Source organism: Lichenostomus cassidix, chromosome 1Aa (assembly GCF_008360975.1).
Source record: "Lichenostomus cassidix isolate B80296 chromosome 1Aa, HeHo_3.0, whole genome shotgun sequence".
Taxonomy (NCBI): domain Eukaryota; kingdom Metazoa; phylum Chordata; class Aves; order Passeriformes; family Meliphagidae; genus Lichenostomus; species Lichenostomus cassidix.
This window is the reverse complement of record NC_139480.1, coordinates 13,103,282-13,124,189: the sequence shown is the minus strand read 5'-3', so window position 1 is coordinate 13,124,189 and position 20,908 is coordinate 13,103,282. Positions and strand designations below refer to the sequence as shown.

Sequence of the window (20,908 nt, the reverse complement as noted above, 5' to 3'; positions counted from 1 at the left end):
CACTCATGTCTAAAATTTTTCTGCATTTACATGTCAAGACACGTGCAGCGATCAGCTACTGAGGTTTTTTGCACTGAGAAACCATTTTTAAATTCCTTTGCTTAGCTGAATGCATTTTCTCATTCCTTATCAGCGTAAGAATTAACTTTGTTACAGCTGCTAGATTTAGGAATTCTCACTTCAATGGGCAGTACAAATTTATAACCAGTCTTTTTATCGTTGTTAATACGAAAAACGCAGCTCTTATCTAGGCGTTAAGATTCTTGTTCTGTGGAAAGCCTGTTCCAATTACAGATCAAATGAGACTTAAATTGTTCATTGGCTCAACAGCTCTGCAGAGAGGATTGCAGTTTTTTTCTCTCACAGCCACCCTCTGCTGCAAATCTAGGGAAGATGTACATTTTTATGCTCCTTTTATGAAGTATCTGGAAACTGTCTTGGAGATACTGTAGGGAAGATGCTCACAATTACAGTATCATTTTTAAAAGCAAACAATTTGGACTGCAAACTGCATTTTTGTGTGCACACATTCGGAACTGGCAGAGGAGATAGGAGGCTGGGCTGCATTTCAGGAAATGGGAATCCAAGGAGAGAAATTTTACCTTCTAGGTAAACAGCTTTTTGCATGATGTCTTGCACCATCTAATACCTGTCACAAAAGCTAATCCTGAATTTCCTCTTTACTGTCCAGTTAATGCCTTGATCTGAGATACTTGTTTGTTTAGGTTTTTTTTAATCTTTAGTTTATCTTTTCCAGTATAGAAAAAATGAACATAATGAAGTAACAGTAGATGCTGAAGTTTCATCTGATACAAGTGGTCCCCATATGTGGCTAAAGACTGACACTGTGTTTGTAAGATGCTTTGCTATTTCTAGCAGCCATTTCTAGAAATTAAAACTACAGCCAAGAAAACAGAATATTGATGACATATTAGTTGCTTGCCATCATTGCCTGTGGCCAGGAAAGGTCGAGGACCACTGACTTTATTTCCCAAATATGAATCAGTAGTTTTTTAGCTCTTGCAGGCTTGTTGGAATGATCTATAAGCTGTTCTCTTATTTGGAATTGGGCTCCCCTGCCTTTTTTTAGTTGTGCACAAGTATTTTGCTTGTAGCACTCCTCTCCTGCTTGTATTCTCTAATATGCTCTAAATACCACCAGTTTTAGAGGGAAGCAGATCATGCTGTAACTTCTTTATTCATTGCACTCTTGTCTTTATGCTTTTGTTTTTACCGCGAAACTATTTATTTTAGAAGGAAGTCGTTGCTGTGTGCAACCAGGATTTGTTTTCTTCCAAATCTGTCAGGATTCACAATTGGAAAAAATACCAAATACTGATTCCAGAAATATTTGGAGGAGAGTCATAAAACAGATTCAGACTTCAGAACACAAGAATGTTTATTGCATGCAAATTTTTCTATGCTGTTTTGCTCCTTGAATTCTTCCTGAAAGCAACTGCTCAAAACAAGTGCAGATCTCTTTTAAAAGATAGTTTCCTAAGTAGAAGGAAGCTAAAATGTGATCATTCAGCAGCAGGTTCCAGTCTGTCCTTTGACTGGAGGATCCATGGCAGACAGTACTGAGCTCTTGTTCCCATTTGGTAATGCACCACAAATGAGACAGGCTGGATTCTCTTGTGCGGGGGTTTTATTGTTAATGGGTGAGCCAGAAATATTTAGCTCCAGTCTGCGGTCTGTTCTCCCTACAGAAAGGAGAAGAGAAGCTTTAGGGGAAATTTGCCAGCAGTAATAATAAGAATCCAGGAGAACTTGATTTGAGGGTAAGGACACCAGTAGGGATTTGAGATGGGGCACTGCATTCAGCTGTGCCCTCTGCAGATTTCCCAAACCTGACAGATTTGGCTCTGAAATTCAGTCTGGATTTGAGTAACTTTGAGCAGTTGCCAATTTAGTTGATGTGACACCACAAGGGTAGTTTTTCAGAAAAGCTGTCTGTCATGGACAAAGTGCATTTACAGAATCCACAGGTGTGAAGGCTTTTTGGTGTAAGTACAAAGAATGGTCTGATGAACATGAGTGCAGCCCTGGGAGTCCCATGTCTGTCAGCTCATTTCCAGCCTAATAAATAAAATGGTGACGGAGTAGACATCACTGCAGAAGAGAAACCATCATCCCTTCCCAATGGGAAATTTCCTCAGTGGTGATTTGGAGAGCTGTGGCACAGGTGAGTGAGACAGGTCACTACTGGGAAATGACTACACAGGCTCAACCTCTTTTCCTTTCCCACCACAGGTGCAGAATATCTATCTATCTATCTATCTATCTTGCCTTACTTCTAAGATGCTCTCAACAGCCTACACAAGAAACTTTTCCCTCTGGTCAACTCTGCTCTTAAATTGCAATTATTTGCCTTCCTTTTTCTTTAGTTTTATTTTGAGCCATAATCTGGTGTGGGGGGAGGTCGTGGTGTGGTTTTTTGGGTGTTAGCATTTTTTTTTGTTGTTTTTATAACCTTGCCTTGAGCTACTCTTTCCATGTAACTTTTCTTTTGTGTTTGGACCACACAGCCTGAGCAGTAGTGCTGACAAGGGCTCTTCCTGGTAACTCTGCTTTTACAAAGTACTGACTGGAGTGACTACTGTTAGAGTAGATGTGTGGATTTGCAGTCAAGTACAGGAAAAGACAGGGGTTACTCTTCAGAAACATGAACCTTTGGAGATGCATAATCCATACTTACTTCTGCTTCCTAACTGCATGCTCACCTTTTTGTTGCTCAAAATGTCTATTTGAACTGTGGGCTGTCAGAGACACAGAGGTGATAGAGATCGATCTCTGATCTCCCCCACCTTGTGTAGTGTGAACTCATTCTACAGATACTGCCAGAATAAAAGCATCTGTGGTTTGAGCTATGGGCCACACTTAAGCAGGCAAGTACACTGTATATCTCAAAGAATGCAGGCTCCTGCTCAAGTAACTTCTTTTTTCCCCTTTCCCTTCAGCAGGAGTCCAACTGTAGTTCCAGGAAATCAGTTTCGTGGCTTTCCAGCCAACTGAGAAGTAGGCAGTTCTGTAAGACAGCAAAGTCTCCTGATATCAAACTAGCCTTTTTGTGAGTTATTCTTGACTCAGAAACAAGACGTATTTTTGTAGTAATTCCTGATTTTTTTTCCCAGTACATGATTTCTGACGGCAGGTTTAGCCTTTATTTTGCAGCTGACTGGGGGAAGAAAAAAAAGGCAACATTCACAGCATAGCCTGATGACTACAGGCTCTTGTTCTTGTGGAGAGGACAGGGATGGCACAAGTGGGGATCCAGCTACACTTGCAGTACATCAAGGACAATTTTCTGACAGGAGGGATCAACAAGCCTTCTAGGCTAGCATGGGGCTATGCTAGGCATGCTGCTCACACAAGGAAGGGCTGCTGGGAGCACTGACAGTGGTGGCAGCCTTGGCAGCAGCAACTACAAGATAGCAAAGCTTAAGATTCTGCAGGAAATGAGGAAGATAAACAGTTGAATTGCAACCCTGGAATTTGGGAGAGCAGACTTTGTCTCCTGCAGACATTTTGTTGGCAGAATTCCACAGGAGACTGCCCTGAAAGCCCAGGAGAGCTAGCTGAAGTACAGGAACAGTCCATTCTGATCTGCAGGAAGCTGAGCAGACATGGGAGAAGGGCATCATGGCTGAATGGAGAGCTCCTGACTAAGTCAGAGGCAAAAGGCAAATATACAGACTGTGCAAGCAAGGGTGAGCTACCCTAAAGGAATAAACACAGCCTAGGAATGTTGAAACAGAACCAGGAAAGCCAAAGCTCAGCTGGAGTTGGAATTAGTGAGGGATGGGAAGGACACTTCCACTACATTAACATGGAAGGAAAAGTAAGTAAAATGTGGACCCCTCTGCATGAGGTAGGTAACCTGGTGAGAGAGGACAGGGAAATGACTGAGGTGTGCCCATTGCTACCTTGCTTCAGGTTTTAACTGGAGAGGCCTGTGCTCAGAGCTTTGGGCACAGGCTGGGCAGTGAGGTACCACCCCAAGGATGTCTGAATGAAGGACTCTTACCCTGCATCTGTAGGAGCCTATGGAAAAAGCTAGGCTTGATTCAAGGATGCAGGCTGATACCATTACCATGTAGCTGAACACTGTAAGACAGACCAAATGATGTGGAATCGCCATTCTGGAGACAGTAAAATCTTGAGAAGGCTGTGAACAACCTGATCTGGTCTTTGAGTTGATCATATGATCTCCAGAGAACCATTCCAACTTAATTATTTTGCTGTTCTGTACAGTAAAAACAAAAAAAAAAATGGTTCTGGCTGTTGAGATAATTAATACTCAGTTTTTCTGTACTTAAGTACTTTCTTTTATAAATGTATAGTACAAAATCCCAGGATGAGGAACTCACCTGTACCTTGAAAGTCCTTGGGGACACACAGAAGAAAGATGCAGTGGAGCTCTTCCAAAGCAGCTACAGCAATGGCAGCACCAACCCCTACAGCTCACCCTTTGCTCCCCAGCACAGAGTGCTTCCCAGTGTCCAAGCTCCTTTAAAGGAGCTGCTCTCAGCAGCTGTGTGCACAGGAAGCCTGTGGCGTACCTAGGGATCTTTCCCAGCCTGTATTTCTCCTGTCTTTTCCCACAGCCATAGACTATAGTCTTCTGACACTTTCCTTTGGAAGAACATGTCCATCTGCCTGTTTTCCCCTGCCAGACAAATGGTTGTTCTGGAACCAGCTGCATACCTGACCTGCAGTCCCTGTTTCTCTTCATTACTCACTGTAGTCTATTTAGTCCTATCAAATTAGATAAAAGGCTTAAATTACTAATGATATTCTGTAGAAGGCTCAGCTTCTGTCACAACAGGTATTAAGCCTTTTAAACAAATCCAATTTATATAACCAGGACACTTTAAACACATGGAAATAATTTGGTCCTTTAGCTCTTTATTAAAATTTATTTAGCAACATCTCTATAATGGAACCAGAATACTTTCAGATGTTTGTCAAATCCTGTTTTTCTCAGTCAGAAGTTTTCTTACAATAGTCTATGTGAGCTTCTTACAAATTATCCTGAACTATCATACATTAAGGATTCATATGTATAGTTGGTACTATTATGATATGAACCAAGGATAATAATTTATTATGTAAATAATAAATACATGATTGTCAGAATATTTTTTAAGTAAATAAATTGTGCTTCCTTAATAGTGAAATAGAATTTTTAAAAGATACATTTCTAGTTGGAAATTAAATTGGGGTTTGCTCTGTTTAGTGATTTTTCTTAACCATTCCTCAGGGAAACACATTTAAATCTGTAATTCCTGTGCTTATTCCTAAAATTTCAGCCTTCAGCATATGTATTTCATATTGGTTATCTTTGTGGACTACTAAAGGAGAAACATCCTTTGCCAAATGCTGTTTTCCTTGTGACCTACCCACCTACCTATCTACCTACCTACCTATCTGTATTTCATTTGCTCCTTCTTATCCTGTCAATCTTCCTATCCTTAGGTCCTCATTTTCAATAACATATTTTCCATATCTTTATTTCTTCTCTGCTGACCAGCTCTTTCTCCTGTTTGTACTTCTCCACATTTAAATTTACACTTTCTCCTATGGCTCTTTGTTGAAAAAATTTTTGCTAATGCTTTGCAAACTCTGCAGAAAGGCATAGAAAGACAAATGCAGGAATGGATTCAGTAACTTTGGAATGTTTTACTTAGGAAAAGGAGGTTTCCATCACTGCCTGGCAACTGTCATAGGAGGCAACTGTTAGAAACCTACAAATCCTCTAGCCCTAACTGAGACTCAAAGCAGGTAGCATCGCCAGTTTAAAATACTACAGAATACAGACAGAGCATGGCTGTACAATCTCTGCAGCTTTGGATGCTGCCTTTCTCCCACTTTATCTAAGAAAAAAATTTGAATTCTATTAATGCATTGTGATCTTTTAGTTTTGGCAAATAGTGAAATATATTTAGTGCTAGACTTTACACGGGAACATGATTCTTCTTTACTATATGCTCATTTATCATTGTCTGATTTCATGTATCTTTGTAGATTTCCTTAACTTTTTTTTAGTGGGATGCTTTACTTGATTATCTTTCTCCTACTCACAGTAGGGAGTACAGTCAAAAGCTTCTTTGATGTCTCTTCTTTGTTTGCACAGGCTCTGCCTCAAGGCTCAATAATGTTTTTAAAATGTAAACTCTCTTGCTCTCAGTTGCTGGCCACTGGCTTTGCACCTTGTACTAGTGCAGGACACTGGGAACATCCTGGCAGCCCCTCGCACCGTGGGGATGAACCAGGGTTGTACCTGGGGAACGGCAAAAGGTGAAGAAGGTGGTGCCGCCGGTGGAAGGAAATGTGGCTGGAAGTGAGAACACGGAATCACAGAATCTTCAGGGCCGGCAGGGAGCTCTGGGGATGATCCCAGCCTGGGCAGGGCGGGCACAGGGGCCTCAGGGCCGGCAGGGAGCTCTGGGGATGATCCCAGGCTGGGCAGGGTCACCTGGAGCAGGTGACGCCGGAGCGAATCCAGGCGGGTTTGGAGTGTCTCCAGAGAGCGAGACTCGGCGACCGCGCTGGGCAGCTGTTCAGTGCTCTGCCACCCTCAGCGCGAAGAAGTTCCTCCTCATATTGAGGTGGAACTTGGTGTGGTTTGTTTTGTGGCCATTGCTACTCGTCCTGTCGCTGGCACCACTGAAAAGAGTCTGGCACATCCTGTTGGCACCGGTCTGTGAGATATTTATATGCACTGCGAGTGGATATCATCACGCTTCTCCAGACTAACAGGCCCTCAGCACCTGCATACCTGTTAAAAACCACCGCGTGTGATTTGCTTTCCCCGCGGGTCAAGGGAAACTCGCGGCCCGGCCGGGAGCGAGGAGAGGCTGTTCCGGTGCTAACGTGACGACTTCCAGGAAAGTCAGTCTTTCCTCCCTGCTTCCCGCCCGCCTCAGCGGAGCGTCCCGCGGCCGGAGCCACTGAGGCAGCGCCGAGTGCTCTGCGGGCTCCCGTGCTCGCCCTTCCTCCCGCGCCGTGCCGCACAGCTGCCGCCTCACGCCGCCCGGCACCGCGGGATGGCGGCGGGCGAGGAGCAGAGCCGCGAGTACCTGCGGCGGCACCGGCTGCCCGAGCTGCTGCACCAGCTGGGAGCGCTGCTGCTCTTCCACCGCCCCGGTGCGCGCAGGCCCCGCCGAGAGCGGGCAGGGAGGGCGGCGGGGCTGTGCCGCCTTCGCTCCCCGGCTGAGGGCTCGCTGCCCGCGGGCGATCTCACCTCGTTGCAGAAAAGCCACGCGAGTTCCTGATCGAGGTGTTGGAGCGGGTGAAGGCCGGGAGGCGAGCCGAGGGCGAGTACCCGTCGCTCATGGACGAGGAGAACGTGGAGGCCATGTTCGGCCTGCTGGATGTGCTCGGCCAGGGCCACATCAGGGCAGCGCAGTACCGGGAAGGTGCGTCCGCCGCACCCCGCTCACAACAAACCGTTTGCTGGCACAGAATTGTTAAAATGGTTCCAAAGTTACCCATCTGTGTACTTCAGAGTTATCCACACAACTGCCCACACAACCTGGAACTGGGAAAGTTAGAAAAGTTACATGTGCTTAAGTTTCCTGTGTTTAAGTTACATGTTTTTAAGCTACTCACCTTTACCTTTTGTTAGATCTAGGCCCCTTTGCATTTGAATTTGTCTTTCCAAAGACTCACATAAGAAGTTCTCTTTTGTTAACTTTAGCTCTTAAAACTTTGGGACTGAGCACTGAGGATTTGCAGCTGGAAGATGATGTGAATATCACACTGGATGTATTCAAGGCAGGAATGTAAGTTTATTTGAAATTGTGATGGTTTGAGGGTTTTTTTGTGGGGCGGATATGGATAGGAGATATTTTACTGAGATTTATTTTTTAGTTACAAAGCGACATCATTAAAGGACTTGCTGGTTTAAGATTTAAGATCTACATTGCAAGATTTAAAAAGGTCAGTTACTGCCTGACCTTCTTGCCTTGCTGTAAGGTGAACCAAACTCCATTTCCTCCACCACCTCAGTTTCAGGATCCTCTTGCAGGAGACCCCTCACAGTCCCTCCCCTCAGGTCAGAGTGAAGGTCATCAGGCAGCCCAGGGATTAAAATACTGATCTAGAAATGTGGAACAGTAAGGCCCTGTTGTCTTCTTTGTTGGGGTGGTACCACAGCTGGAGATGAAACAGGTTCAGAGTTCTAAAAATTTCTCACAGTCAAAGTATGGTTTTAGGGGCAATTTTTTAGTAACTATTGCAATCACTGAAATGTAATGGACTAATTATCCTTGTTATCTAACTAGAGATTTTCTTTTTCTGTCTTAGGAAGAAAAAGATGCTGGAGAGCTGGTCTGTGAATTAGTTTGAGCAGTGGTCTGCTATATATATTAAAAATAGTCACCTTCCCCAATTTTTCTTCTGGTTTGTCAGCTGTGAATAGCTGATTCCAAGCAGAACTCTTTTTCTCATCTTCCCCGCCCTTTAGAGGAGCAATCAGCTGAAAAGGACAAATGACAAGAACTTGTTCACGTCTAGCAAGCACTGGAGGGAGTATCGTTAAGAATTGCTGTTCTTAATATAATTGGATGGTTAAAAAAAAGAAGTAGAGATCTCTTACACAACTGAAATAGTATTTTGGAGTTTCCTCCTTCGGTTTATAGTTTACAGTAAAGGATTGTTACCTGTTGGCTGATTACCACTGAATAAAATTAAGTTGTTTTTTGGGCTTATGCAGTGTTTTGGTTTTGGGGTTGTTTTAAGGAATAAACGACGAGTTATGACAAATGTCAACAGGTAAAGGTAGGTAGCACTTCCAAGTGCTATTTTCAAAGTTAGCACACACTATGCAATTTTTAAGGAGAAACTTTTTTTAAAAATTAGGAGATAGTCTTGTAGAGAAAAAAAAATCTTAATATGTATGATGAAAACAGTGATGTATTTATTCCTTCTGCATTCTGATTATATACATTTTAGTACAGAACATCCATTACCTGGAATTTGGAGATGTAAAACATCTGTGTTTAACTGAAGGCTGACCAGTTCATAGGGAATACTAGCCCATAAGTAATCTAGACCAAGTTAGTAACCATTTCTGAAGAAGTCTTTATTTTCCTGTATTTGGCCAATTAGCTCTCAAACTGAGAAGAATCTCAACATCCCTTTGACCCAGTTTATAAACTCCAAGTTCATTTAGTGCTGCTGTTGCAGATGGCTGGCTTGGCTTTAATGGTTCATTTTCTGAAGCTGATTGTAGGACATCCTTCAGAAGCAAGGCAGAGCCAATATTCAGGTTCAGGATAATGCAGGCTTCTTTTATGCTAGAGGAAAAGTTACATAGATTAACATAAGCAGCACAAATTCAAGTGTAACAAAAAAACCTTCCATGCTCCATGTTGGTTTAAAAATATTCAGATTTCTGCCCCAGTTAGCCAAGGAGTTTGATGCTGGACTCTTTAGGAGACTGTGGGCTACATGAAAAACACTAACCACAAAGAAAGTAGCAGTTTCTCATCCCTGACACCACCCAGGCTGTTACACAAGGCAATCTCGAGCAAGAACACAGTTTAAAGTAGTCATTCTTCTAAAAAAAAAGTTTGTTGTGTTGTAACTGTATCTTTTAGTAGTTTCAGAAGTTTCTGCTACTTAATATTCCTTACATAAATTAATCTATCTAGACATCCTGACTGCACAAAATACTCGAGGACACATGCCACAGTCTGTTGCTGTCTGAGTACATGCTGCATAATCAACTTTCCTAGTTGAAAACATCAGAAGTATGAATAGTCCACACATTTGAAATATGGATCAAAACTAACTGTGAAAGAATCTTGATCTTAAGTAAAACACTTGTATTTCTCTGGACATTCCCTTTTGAAATACTGATAGATCAGAAGTTTGCCTACTTACTGCTTGAAGTAGTTTTCTGGCCTCTTGCAGTAGTGTGAAAATAAAGGGAACAGATTCCGACTCATGTCAAACTGGAGTTGTGCTGCTCCTCCTTCATTGAAATGATTTGCCATAATGATCTACTAACACAAAGAGGTGCACCTACTGTTTAAGCCAGTCACTGACACCACATGGCATTGCACAGGTCACACTGATACCCACCTCCTGATAGATGTACAGATCCACTTTCTCTGCAAGTATTTGCCAGAAAATTTTGAATAGCGAGTGGCAGAGCTGCTGCTCCAGTTGTAGCAAACGGTCTCTCAGTGTCTGTAGCATTGGGCACGCCGTGCTCGACAAAGACATCACTGCTTGCTCTGCTTGAGAGGGTAAAGACAACCACCTGAAAGAAACCATTGCACTGCAGTCATTAGATTGAAATTATTCGTGCTATAACAACTGAAGTTAAAATTATCCTTTAAAAAAAATCTTACCCATTTACAATGTTTCAGAGACAGTTCTTTCCCATTTCTAATCTAAAAGTTATCAGTCTAATGCTATGTTTGAATTTCATTTAATATTAAACTCATGCTTTAGTTATAAATCTCTGATCCTGTCATTCTAGGGAATCCCATCTAATCTGGAAATGATTGAGTTCTATTCCTTTTATTAAGTACTTCAGAAATTCTACTCAGGAGTAAATATTCAAGAAGCCCTAGAAGTCTGTAAAAACAGACAGTCATGACAGACCATTTTGCATAACATCATTAATATTACTATGAAGAAAACAATTCCTGTTCAAAATAGAAAACTTGAATGATCCAGATTTTCTCCTAGGGTTTTTAAGTAATGCATCCAGTAACTGTGGAACTACTTTAGAAAACACAGCATGACAATAATCCTAAGGTAAGAATTAAGAGAATTTTCCAGAACTTATTATCCTGCAGCATTCTTACTCAGAAAAAAAATATGATTTATTATCTATTCTTGCCTTTACTCACCTCAATATTTTTAACAGGAAATAATCTACAATAATATGGGAAGACTTAAACAAACAGAATCACCTCTCTTTTTTGTACAGCTTTGCAGCATCTTTGACCTCTCTGAAGACATGATCTACTTGTCGCGCCAGCATGTCGTGCTTCAGGCGCTCCAGGAGGTTGATCATGTCATCAAAGACAGAGCTCTCCATGGACGCCAGCTGTCCCAGCTGGAGTTGGCTCATGGCATCACTTTCTGCACGAACCTCCAGCTCGGCCTGCTGCAGCTGCAGGAAGAACTAGGCAAACAAAACCAGAGAGGAACACCACAAAAAATGATCTTACCACTTGAACTTTTCATTGGTACTTCATTAGGCAAAGTTCTAGAAAACACTCTCCTGGTACATTTATAAAACTAAAAATTTAAGATTTTAAAAACACGTTCTTAACTTTCCCTGTGCTCCTGATTTAGTGAAAAACAAAACATGGTGGTTCAGTTCTAGTGATGGAACTGATACAGGTTTCAGATAAAAGAGCAGATAGGTAAAGAGAACGGATCTAAAGAAATACTTAAAAGATATGTTAAGATTAACAGAAACACCCTTTTAAAAACCCTACCATGACCTTTTTAAGATTTGCAGAAGTAAACTTTCATTGTAATTTTTTTAGAAATGATTATTCATTGGATTATAAATTTGCTGTGCTGACAACAGCAAGAAAATGTATTGTGTTTATCGAGTTTAATGTGACATTGTGGTAGCAGCTTGTTGGTTTTGCTTTTAAGCAGATCAAGACACTGTAGTAGATGCAGTTATACAACATGAAGGTTGCTGTCCTGTCAAGTCAAGATTATCCTCTGCTAGAGCCACAGCTTCCTGTGAAGACAATAAGGATTTGGAGGCTGCCCACAGAGCATACAATACCTTACTCTGCACACTCTATGTTTAACAGGTTTTCTGACCTTTAGCACCTATAGCCACAGAAAAGCTGAAATTCTGCATGATAGGTGTGCAGCCACCAGGCTGCTGCACAGCGATCACTAATTCCTAGTCATCAGTGAGTGCCTTTCCAGGCCACACCTGAACCATGCAGCAACAAAGTTACCCACACTGGATCTGTCTAAGCTCTCCTGCCATGGAAGGAGTTCAAGCACTGGGCAAAGGCTGCAGTTCTGGTTCAGAGATCTCCAAACTCAACTCACTTCTCTTTTATAATAAAAAACATGTAAAACAGACAACTTTATTTGATCTCTTCAGATTATTCCATTCCCCAGGCTCTCTTTGCATTTCTCTAGAAAGTTTATAATTAGCAGCTTAGGTCTCAAACAATAATCTGTTGTAATTGATACATATTTTACTAAATCTGAATTTATATCTCATTCTACCTTTTCAGTAATTAATTCTTCTTAATACATCTAAAAAGTGCTGAAAATAAAATGTTTGTTTTGAAACAAACACCCAAAGTCCCTTTTTAAATCTTTTTTTTTTCCTAAAGAAGAATAATTACTTACTACGTTGTCAGCCCAGTCTGCCAACACTGTTGCTATATAGTTAACAGCATTAAGGATTGCACAGTATCGGAATCCTAAAGAAGCTCTTGTCTCTTCCTTCATTACTTGAGTTAATCGTATCCTGAAATCATCAACTAATTCCTTCTGTAGGCCCAGGAACTGTAGTTTTCTGGAAGCTGTTGGAAGATTCTTATACCTGTCTGAAAAGATGTTAATAAAATGTTTTTAGGCTTTCCAACACTGAATAAAAGCTTTTCAAATAGGAACATTACAGGCATTTTTCTGTACCACCTTACACCTATGAGAATATCACACAGTACTTAAAAAAGCTGACATTTCAACTATTTCAGGGAAACTGCTCATGCAAAGGCTAAACATGCAAAGAAAGAACTTTCTGCCCCCTCCTGATTCCCTGAGCAGTGTGTATTCTAACACTTGAAGCAATGTGTGGTTATACCACACCCTCCAGTGTGGCCCCTAAACTGTCCTCACTCAGAGAAAGAAAACCATTGAAGATGCAATTAAATGTCTCCTGAAAACATACTTGCTCTTATGTCCTGTTACAAAAAATGAGATGTTACTTAATAGCTTCTGAATGGTCACAGATTCATAAGGAATATTAGGCTTTATTACTGAATTGAAATAACTTATATTCTGCCACGTATGAGAGAACATGGCAAATATCAAATGTATACTTGTAATTATTATTTTGCAAACATGTCACTAGCTCAAGTTTATTCATGTGTGAGTTAGTGACCAAAATACAAAAAGAACAGGAAGCTTTTATTAAACTGCAAACATCACAACTTTGCAACATTATTTGGTGACTACTGCGGACAGTGAATATTTAGTAAAGAACTTTGTTAGCTGAAGGTTTTTTACTGTTCATTACAAACAAGAGCAATACCCATAGATATAATTACCTGTTATAACTAATAAGAGAGTCATAAAAGTTTCAGCACAGTCTGGAACTTTCATTTCATCTACATCAGTGATATCTTTGTACTGTGATATCCATGCAGCCTCTGATGAAAGCATAGAGTCCATTTTCTGAAGAGCAACTGAGATGCACAAAACTTGTAAGTTAAGTTTTTAATTTAAAAAAAATTCTAACAAAAACCCCTCTAAAATATATTAACACAGAAGCCTTATCTCCATTAAGTTAAATTTTGCATTTTCAGATAATAAAAACTACTGACGACTGGCTTCATGCAAAAACAGATTCAATGTATCTGCATTTGCAATGCTGTTAACAGAGTTAAATGTCAGAATTTATAGGGGGGAAGCTTTTGTTTTTTAATAGTTGGCTTGCTCCTTTCCAACACATTTCTTCTTCATTCTCAAAAACTAAGACATCTCCCTTATTTCAATTTAAAGTCCATCTCTGTCTGCAAACACCTAACATTTGTCTAAAAATAAGCCTACCTGATTCCATACAGCTTAGGGGCAAGAGTCCTACAAAATGCAGAAGCACGGTTGAAGCCTAACCTATTTTTATTTAGAATAATTACAGAGTATAAAAATATGTGGTTTTGGTAGTAGCCCTGTCCAAGTGACTTATCCTATTTGAGAAAGGTAGCTATGTAAGTAGACATGCACTTTCTGCTCGTGTAATATACAGACCAACAAAATCCACTGGAAGGCTTACATTTTTTTTCCACGGTTAGCCACCTTTGGAAGCAGGATTCTTCTGACAGAATATGCATGCAACTGGGAAAGCTGCTGAGATAACCATGAACGCTGTATAACTCTCTCTCAAATAGAAGTACCTCATCCACAAGGTGACAAAAGAGTGTATCATCATACAACAGGCAGGGAATATCAGCAGCCAACTTCTCCAAAATCAGCATTACTAGAGCACGAGAGAATTCAAGCTTTGGAAAGGAAAAAACGGAATGTCAGAGATAGGAAGTATTGACATGTGCAAACATGTACACAACAAACTGTTAGTAGATTAAACCTCACCACGTACAGGTTTCAGTGGAAATGGGCTTACACAAATATCTATCAGAAGTTGACTTAGATACTTATATTCACATATATAAAACCATTTAATTGCTTACCCCAGCATTCACTGAAGATCCTGCCTTGTCCAATATTGGCTGGATTTTGTCATCAAGGAACTTTGAATGATTTCCAATCCACATAAGTACTTGTGTTAAATACCACTCAGGCTTATTTAAAAAAGAAAATAAATTATTAAATGCATCCCAACAACATTTATTCAAGTGCTACTAGTATTTTAGGACAAATTTCTAAAAATACCACTCTCTTTCCCTGCCTTCTCTTGATCTCAGGTCACCAAGTTTTTCACTCTGTTTTACTTAGCTTTCATTTATATAAAAGCATTATCAGAGAAATATTTCTGGATTTTCATTGTCTTAAATATACTAAATATTGTGCTTCTCAAGAAAAAGCTCCATTTTTATTTCCCCTTTCTCTAGTGCTTTCTCACTCATGAGAGACTTGTTTCTGCTTCATATACTTCTTCCTGTTCTCCTCTGTGGCCTTCATTGCTTGGTACAACAAAAAGGATACACTCCTGAGAAAACCTCTGCCCATATTGTTACTGTACCTAACCTCAGCCCCACCTTACCCCTAGAAGTGGGAAATCTATTACCTTCTCATTTCACATTTTAATGCCTTTAAGCTTTTTCAGTTTCCGTGCCTAAAAATATGGGCTGCAGGTTTTGATGAACATTTCTTTCAGTGTTAGTGCAACTGGAAGCAGTTCCCGTTTTCCTCACTCCCAGCAGCCAAAGGACCTTCTGCTGAGATGCACTCAAATTTTGTGTGTCTGTTTCTCACCTCTGTATTAATTTTCACTTGTCTCATTAATTTTATCATGCTTGGGTTGTTGAGTTTTTTGATACTCCTTCCCGAACTGGCCAAGGTCATTGAGAACCCTGAGCCTGTCCTCTGAAATATTTGTAACCCTGTCCAGGCTTGCTGTCTTTCAAATATTTTACATAGGTATTTTCTTTATTGCATTATCCAAGTAATTATTAAAAAAAAAGAAAAAGAAACAAAACCAAAACCAAACAAAACCAAACAAAACCAAACAAAAACCCCACAGACACACAAAGAAAAACCACCCCAAAAAAAACCTAAACCAAAAAAACCTCAAAAAACCCAACCCAACCTAAACCAAAAAACCCAACCCAAATTTCATCAAGGCCCTGTTGAAATATCTTTCTGATCTGACACTAGATTACCTGTAAACTTTTCTTAAGTTTTTCTTTTTAAAATAGTTGTTCATCTATTGTTGTTTGCAAATTTAATATCTTGAACATAATCTTTCCATTTGCTTTTTAAATTTTTTTGTTCAAATCTAAAACACCTCTTTCCCACTAACATACACAACAATATTTTAAAAAAGCTCTGCAGTAGCATCTGTCAAGATTGCTAATGTATTTAGATTTACACAAGATGGTGATCACAAGCAGACTTGTGCAACTGGACTGTTACAAAACAGCTCTCAAACTCTGCTCCAGATGTATTACAGTGGCATTAATGCAATGAAACTCATTCCAACGGTAATTCTCAGATAAAAATCCTCAGTCTTTGAAGGCAATTCACAAAAAAAGTGAGTCAGATTCCAACTGATAACTGATAACTGTTTTTATGTCAATTAAAAAGTTAAACCCATTTTAAAAAAAAGAATTAACAGTGCCTTTAGATTAATCACATTTCATGTACTAATTGCAGAATCCAACATTTTCAGTTACATGAGGGTAGCAATACACAATGCCAAAAATCAAAGTCTTGAGTCTTAGAGCTCAGGAAATACAAAACAGTGTAAAACCATTTGCAATAAGACAAGAAATTAATCAAAACTTGTGAACTTATGGGAGTCAGTCTAAGACTGTAATAATGATTTATGAAGGGTCTGGGCAAGTGAAAAATATTGCCTTACCCAGAGAAAATGCCTGTGCCTTGAAAGGTCTCCAAGTGCTACTTGATGTCTGTCCACACTTAGGTAGGCACAAGAACTGCAGTTTTGAAGACTCTTAATTTCAGAAAGTGTGAAAGCTATACAATTTAAACACAGTGTTTGCTTACACAGTGTTTGTTTGTTATCTGTTGCTTACAAAGCAATTTAGAAATGTCAAACCACTTTCTCCCATACCTTGTTAAGAACATTGGTTTGTTTATTTCCAGTGAAATGATACTTGAATCTCTTCTGAAGAGGATTCAGCATGATCTGTATCGGAAGGACAATTGGTGGTGAAGGGGGTAAAGGGTACTTTTCCGGCAATTGTTTAGGTTTGGTTAACAGCTCATCTCTAAGTTTGACAGTCAAGGATGGACTTCAGTGTTGAATTACCCCAACAATCATCATTTCAACAGAATGGGCTTGTAAAAATGAACACTGCTTAGTTCTACACCATTGACCGAAGGCAGTAGTGTGAAAACAATGTAATTCATCAAATGTAAAAGATACTCAAAATATTCCACTTCATGTAATATTTAATATAAATCAGTCCTTTAGGGATTATTTATTCAAAGACAATACAAATCCCTTAAGTCAGTTTGATTTAGGAAATATATAAGAACCCAGCAAACCACCATGGTCAGAAACAAATACAGTGGCTGTTCAAGAAACACACTTACTTGTATTTGTTAAAGGAGTATAAAGACTCCTGGGATTAATAAATGCAACACATGATTTCCCATTTTCATGTAATGGATTTAAGTGAGCCACTGTGCCAAACCAAAATTGTTACCAACTCAGGGTTGTGTACAATGGCCTTGCATCTTTCCACTACATTAAAAAAAAAAAAAAAAAGCAGCCACAGTCACACAAACAAAAAAGGGCTTAATTGACCTTTAATTTTACCTAATTTTTTTGTGAATTATTTAATTAACAAGAATCAGGAACAGAATAAGCAGCAGTGCCTTCTGAGTAACCTCAAAGTCAGACTATGGTTGCTGCACAATGGAAATCCTCCTGCAGTCTCCCACTTTTGTAAAGTCTCCTTCCAAGACATGTATCTTTAGTTTTCCCTCTTTTCCTTCTGGGGTGGGAGATGTTAAAGTGATTAAAGCTGATTTCACATAAGGCCATAAAAAGGAAAAACAGTAACTGTGTTTAATAAAACACACATCACCATTTTTTCATTAACATGCATGGGTAATGGTACCAAACAGTGTAAGGCCAGATCCTCATGCAACCTGAACTGCCAGCTACCATGAGAGCACTGGATCTGATGACTTGGAGTTAAAATGTTGCTACTGCCAAAAAGGACAACTTTAGCACTTGGCATTTTCTAAATGACAAAAAAAAACCTCAAACAAAAACAACCCAAAAACTCCCACAACATTTTAATGTTAATACAAAGTAACATAAATTATCTTCTGTCCTTAGGGAGAACAAAATTTCAGTAATTCTGTTTGAGAATAGGCATCTCTAACAGTTTTTATTTGTGTTAAAATACAGAACAATTTAAAAGGATACGAGGTTTGCAGTTTGAGTAGCTGACAGAACAGCATCTCCAAGTTGTTGTACACATCAGGAGCATTGGCTGGTGCAGCAAGGCCAAATGCCTGGGACTGAGGTGGCCCCACAAAGGGCCAGCGGAGCTGCGTCAGCACCTCCTCAAAGTCACTGCAACACAAAAGAAGCACTTTGACATGAACTTACTGCACAATGTGAAGATGAGGGAGTTGCAGTATCTCTCTTACCTCGTCAATTTGTCCTTAAGGATTTTATGCCAAAATTGAACAGTGGATCTCACAAAGGCAAGAAGATGAGAACAAGATGAGTCCTGAAGTTTAATATCTAGTTCTGCCATGAATGCTAGAGTACTGGCTGCCTCTGGCACATTGTTGGTCATCAGATATTGCTGAATGCTATCACTATAAAACACAAAAAATTCAAGGCCAAATATTCATTAGTAATAACATTACATAATCATTTGTATATTGAAAAGTAAAGACAAAACTTTCTTGAATTTAGAATACTTTAATAATGGCATAAACCAGGTTACCAGTTTCAGAACATACATACAGTAGTCAGAAACTTTACCTCAGCTCTTCTATCCGAGAAATCCATTTGAGGTAGGCCAGTAGTCGCTCGATCTCTTCTACCTGACCGATCACTACATCCAGTTCCTCCATCCATGGCTGAGCTTTCAGCAAGTGGCTATTGATGGACTCAGACAGAACAGTTTCTTCCTCTAGAAGCTGACTCACAGACTTTTTAGAATCTTCTGCATTCTTTAAGGCATTCTGAATCCTTTTAGGGACTTCTGATGAAACTGTAAGTACCTACATTGACAGAGAAGTATTAAGGCAGACACAAAAACACTGCACTGTGTAGAGCAGTACCATTTGAGATACTGATTCATTTCATTTAGTTTCATATTCTTAATCAGTCATACAGCATGTTCAGAAGAAGAAAAAAGAACAAAAAAAGAAAGATGCTTACCTGTTCTTCTAACTGCTTTTTGTTTTCAGATAGCTTTTCAATCAGGCTGTCTAACTTCCCCAGGGAATCGTAGTCAGTTCCAACTTCTCTTTCCACAAATTCAGAAACATAGAATGGAATATCACAGTGATCTAGATCTTTAGTGACTTCGTCCTTTCTAACAGCAATGCTTGCCATGTTTTCTTTCTCTGCAATACTGAGTATATGATTTCTAATTAGCTGACACTAAGACAGCACAAACAAGCATTATCTGTTGAGGAACAAAAGTCCATGAAAAACTAGGAAGTTCAATTTAAACTGAGACTTAAATACCACATTCATGAATTATACTGCTTTAAGTGAGACAATTTGCTGGCTTAAGTCTTATCTGAGATCTGACAAAACCTTGCTTACACATGCAACTGGTGATTTATTATACATTAACTACTGAAGAGAAATACATCTGGTAATTTTTTCCTTCCCAAAAAGCGTGAATTTTATTAAAAATAGTTCAATATATATGTAGCTCCTACATATATAATATAGAAAACTTAATGAAAACTACACTTTTTTTTTTTTTTTTTGTAAAATGCGAAGGAAGATAATGTTCTACTTTACCTTTTCACATGTTTAGGATATTTCAGGGATACCAACTCATGACTGATGTGTTACTAGCAAAGTATCCCTGTGGACCTTACAATGATTTGGAAAGTAAATGCATCACTGAAATATTTACTAAAAAAATCCACACAGTATAATACGAAAGACACTTGCTGATGATGCCTTAATAATTTCTGGGGTTTTTTTCTCTTCATGTATCTGTAACTTGGTGTAGTTCTGTGCTTCTTACAAAATGCTGAAGGCCTCTGTTCCCAGCAGCTTCAGCCAAAACAAATCCCTCAAACAGAGACTCAAGGACATATTTGTTGCCCTAGGGCCTGAAAATATGTAAACAACAGTGAAAGGGGGGAGCAGGCCTGGGGTGTTCAACACCATTGTCTAAAGGTGTGGTTGCAGAATTAGGGACCAATATGCTAATACGGCAGAACTTATAAAAGGTGAAGAGCTCGGGGTCCATTCTGGGTGTTGTCCCACGAGGGGACTTTGCTTGCCCGAATGTACCTTGAAGGCTTTGAACAAATTTGTCCACTTTTATGCTCCTAATTTGTCTTGGCCTCTGTTTCAGGTAGCCTGTTTTAGGCATCACTGATCCACGCAGTTGGCAGCAGAGAAAACCTGACATTGAGAGGATGATCACACACAGTGAAACAAAAAGGCAACAATGACAAGTGTTTGGCTACTTCAATCTCAACTTCTTAGTATCACTTTCAAAACAGCAGTTAAATTAAACTCCTATACACTTGCACTTTATCTGCTACAAGCTTTAATTAAGCAAAAACCCCTATTGAACTGACGACAGGGGTGAGAAAGCGGTGCAGTTGATGAGCCAGAGTTGCAGAGGCAATAGAGAGCACCGGGAAGAACAAACTGGGGGACCAAGGGTGCTGCAAAGAAAGAAGCAAATAAAGAAAAGAGAGTAGTAAAACTCCTGCTTGCAGCAATGTAAACATAATACGGCAGGAAAAAACTAAGCGAGGAGTGCTCCTTTCATACTTAGAGGAAAGGCTCGGGTTGCAGGAGAGAGGAGCAGGACTCTGGGCGCATCCCTCCCGACACTGCCTCGGCTCAGCACCCACCTGGGCCAGAGGGCTGGGCCCTTCCAAGGGCCGGCTGAAGGCTCTGCGGGCTCCGGGAGGATGCGGGCGAGACGCCGCGACCACGGCCCGGGCTGGGCGGCCAGGCAGCGGCTCGGCGAGCCTTTCCTACCCAGCCACGGGCGCCGGCCGAAGAGGCGCCGCTTCCCCTCGCAGGGTGGTGCCGCGGGGACAGGAGCCCGGGGGTGCCACGGCCCGGAGCCCTCAGCACATTCCCGCGGGTCCCCGCGGCCGCAGCGCCACCCCGCCGCGTCAGCGAGTGACGGAGCGCAGGGCGCAGGCGCGGCGCCGCCACAGCGGGCCAGGGGCCCTGCCCGCCGGGAGAGCCGCGTCCCGCCCGCTCGGAGCTGTGCCCGCCCCTGCCCTGAGGAGAGATACTGCCGCGCCCCGTCCCGCCCGCTCGGAGCTGTGCCCGCCCCTGCTC

The 20,908-nt window shown here is 40.7% G+C and overlaps 2 protein-coding genes and 1 long non-coding RNA gene across 7 annotated transcripts; 1 reads left to right on the top strand and 2 right to left on the bottom strand.

Moving 5' to 3' along the window:
- Positions 1-560: 560 nt before the first annotated feature.
- On the top strand, positions 561-8,714 carry EFCAB10 (EF-hand calcium binding domain 10). Of its 2 annotated transcripts, none has more exons than XM_085040604.1 (4): positions 561-609; positions 7,257-7,421; positions 7,703-7,787; positions 8,311-8,714. In XM_085040604.1, the coding sequence occupies exons 1-4, from the start codon at positions 576-578 to the stop codon at positions 8,345-8,347; spliced, it is 321 nt and encodes a 106-aa protein (XP_084896730.1). In that variant the 5' UTR covers positions 561-575; the 3' UTR covers positions 8,348-8,714. The 2 variants fall into 2 exon arrangements, with proteins under 2 accessions (XP_084896730.1, XP_084896721.1); XM_085040595.1 differs by lacking the exon at positions 561-609 and adding an exon at positions 6,975-7,149.
- Positions 1,437-6,011, bottom strand: LOC146443186 (uncharacterized). The gene is made up of 3 exons (XR_014846274.1): positions 5,427-6,011; positions 4,371-4,669; positions 1,437-4,246 (listed from the first exon to the last, which is right to left on the bottom strand). It is a non-coding gene; the product is annotated as an uncharacterized LOC146443186 (long non-coding RNA).
- Positions 8,715-8,901: 187 nt separating the features above from the next.
- On the bottom strand, positions 8,902-20,821 carry RINT1 (RAD50 interactor 1). Of its 4 annotated transcripts, none has more exons than XM_085040558.1 (14): positions 20,467-20,821; positions 18,791-18,986; positions 18,389-18,630; positions 18,046-18,219; positions 17,819-17,968; positions 16,490-16,646; positions 14,424-14,534; positions 14,009-14,234; positions 13,284-13,421; positions 12,361-12,560; positions 10,935-11,149; positions 10,093-10,273; positions 9,892-10,010; positions 8,902-9,302 (listed from the first exon to the last, which is right to left on the bottom strand). In XM_085040558.1, the coding sequence occupies exons 2-14, from the start codon at positions 18,965-18,967 to the stop codon at positions 9,089-9,091; spliced, it is 2,304 nt and encodes a 767-aa protein (XP_084896684.1). In that variant the 5' UTR covers positions 18,968-18,986; positions 20,467-20,821; the 3' UTR covers positions 8,902-9,088. The 4 variants fall into 4 exon arrangements, with proteins under 4 accessions (XP_084896684.1, XP_084896707.1, XP_084896692.1 ...); XM_085040581.1 differs by having other exon boundaries at positions 18,791-18,990; positions 20,367-20,488; XM_085040566.1 differs by lacking the exon at positions 9,892-10,010 and having other exon boundaries at positions 20,467-20,601.
- Positions 20,822-20,908: the final 87 nt, after the last annotated feature.

Bases quoted from the DNA above. Each gene is read 5' to 3' on its own strand.
- RINT1 (XM_085040558.1), bottom strand. From the start codon at position 18,967: ATGGCAAGCATTGCTGTTAGAAAGGACGAAGTCACTAAAGATCTAGAT. The intron at 18,220-18,388 runs GTAAAGTTTCTG...TGTGTTTTATAG, and splicing joins TCTCGGATAGAAGAGCTGAG to TGATAGCATTCAGCAATATC. The intron at 9,303-9,891 runs GTAAGTAGGCAA...CTTTTCCTCTAG, and splicing joins CCAGAAAACTACTTCAAGCA to CATAAAAGAAGCCTGCATTA.
- EFCAB10 (XM_085040595.1), top strand. From the start codon at position 7,050: ATGGCGGCGGGCGAGGAGCAGAGCCGCGAGTACCTGCGGCGGCACCGG. The intron at 7,150-7,256 runs GTGCGCGCAGGC...ACCTCGTTGCAG, and splicing joins GCTGCTCTTCCACCGCCCCG to AAAAGCCACGCGAGTTCCTG. The intron at 7,422-7,702 runs GTGCGTCCGCCG...TGTTAACTTTAG, and splicing joins GGCAGCGCAGTACCGGGAAG to CTCTTAAAACTTTGGGACTG.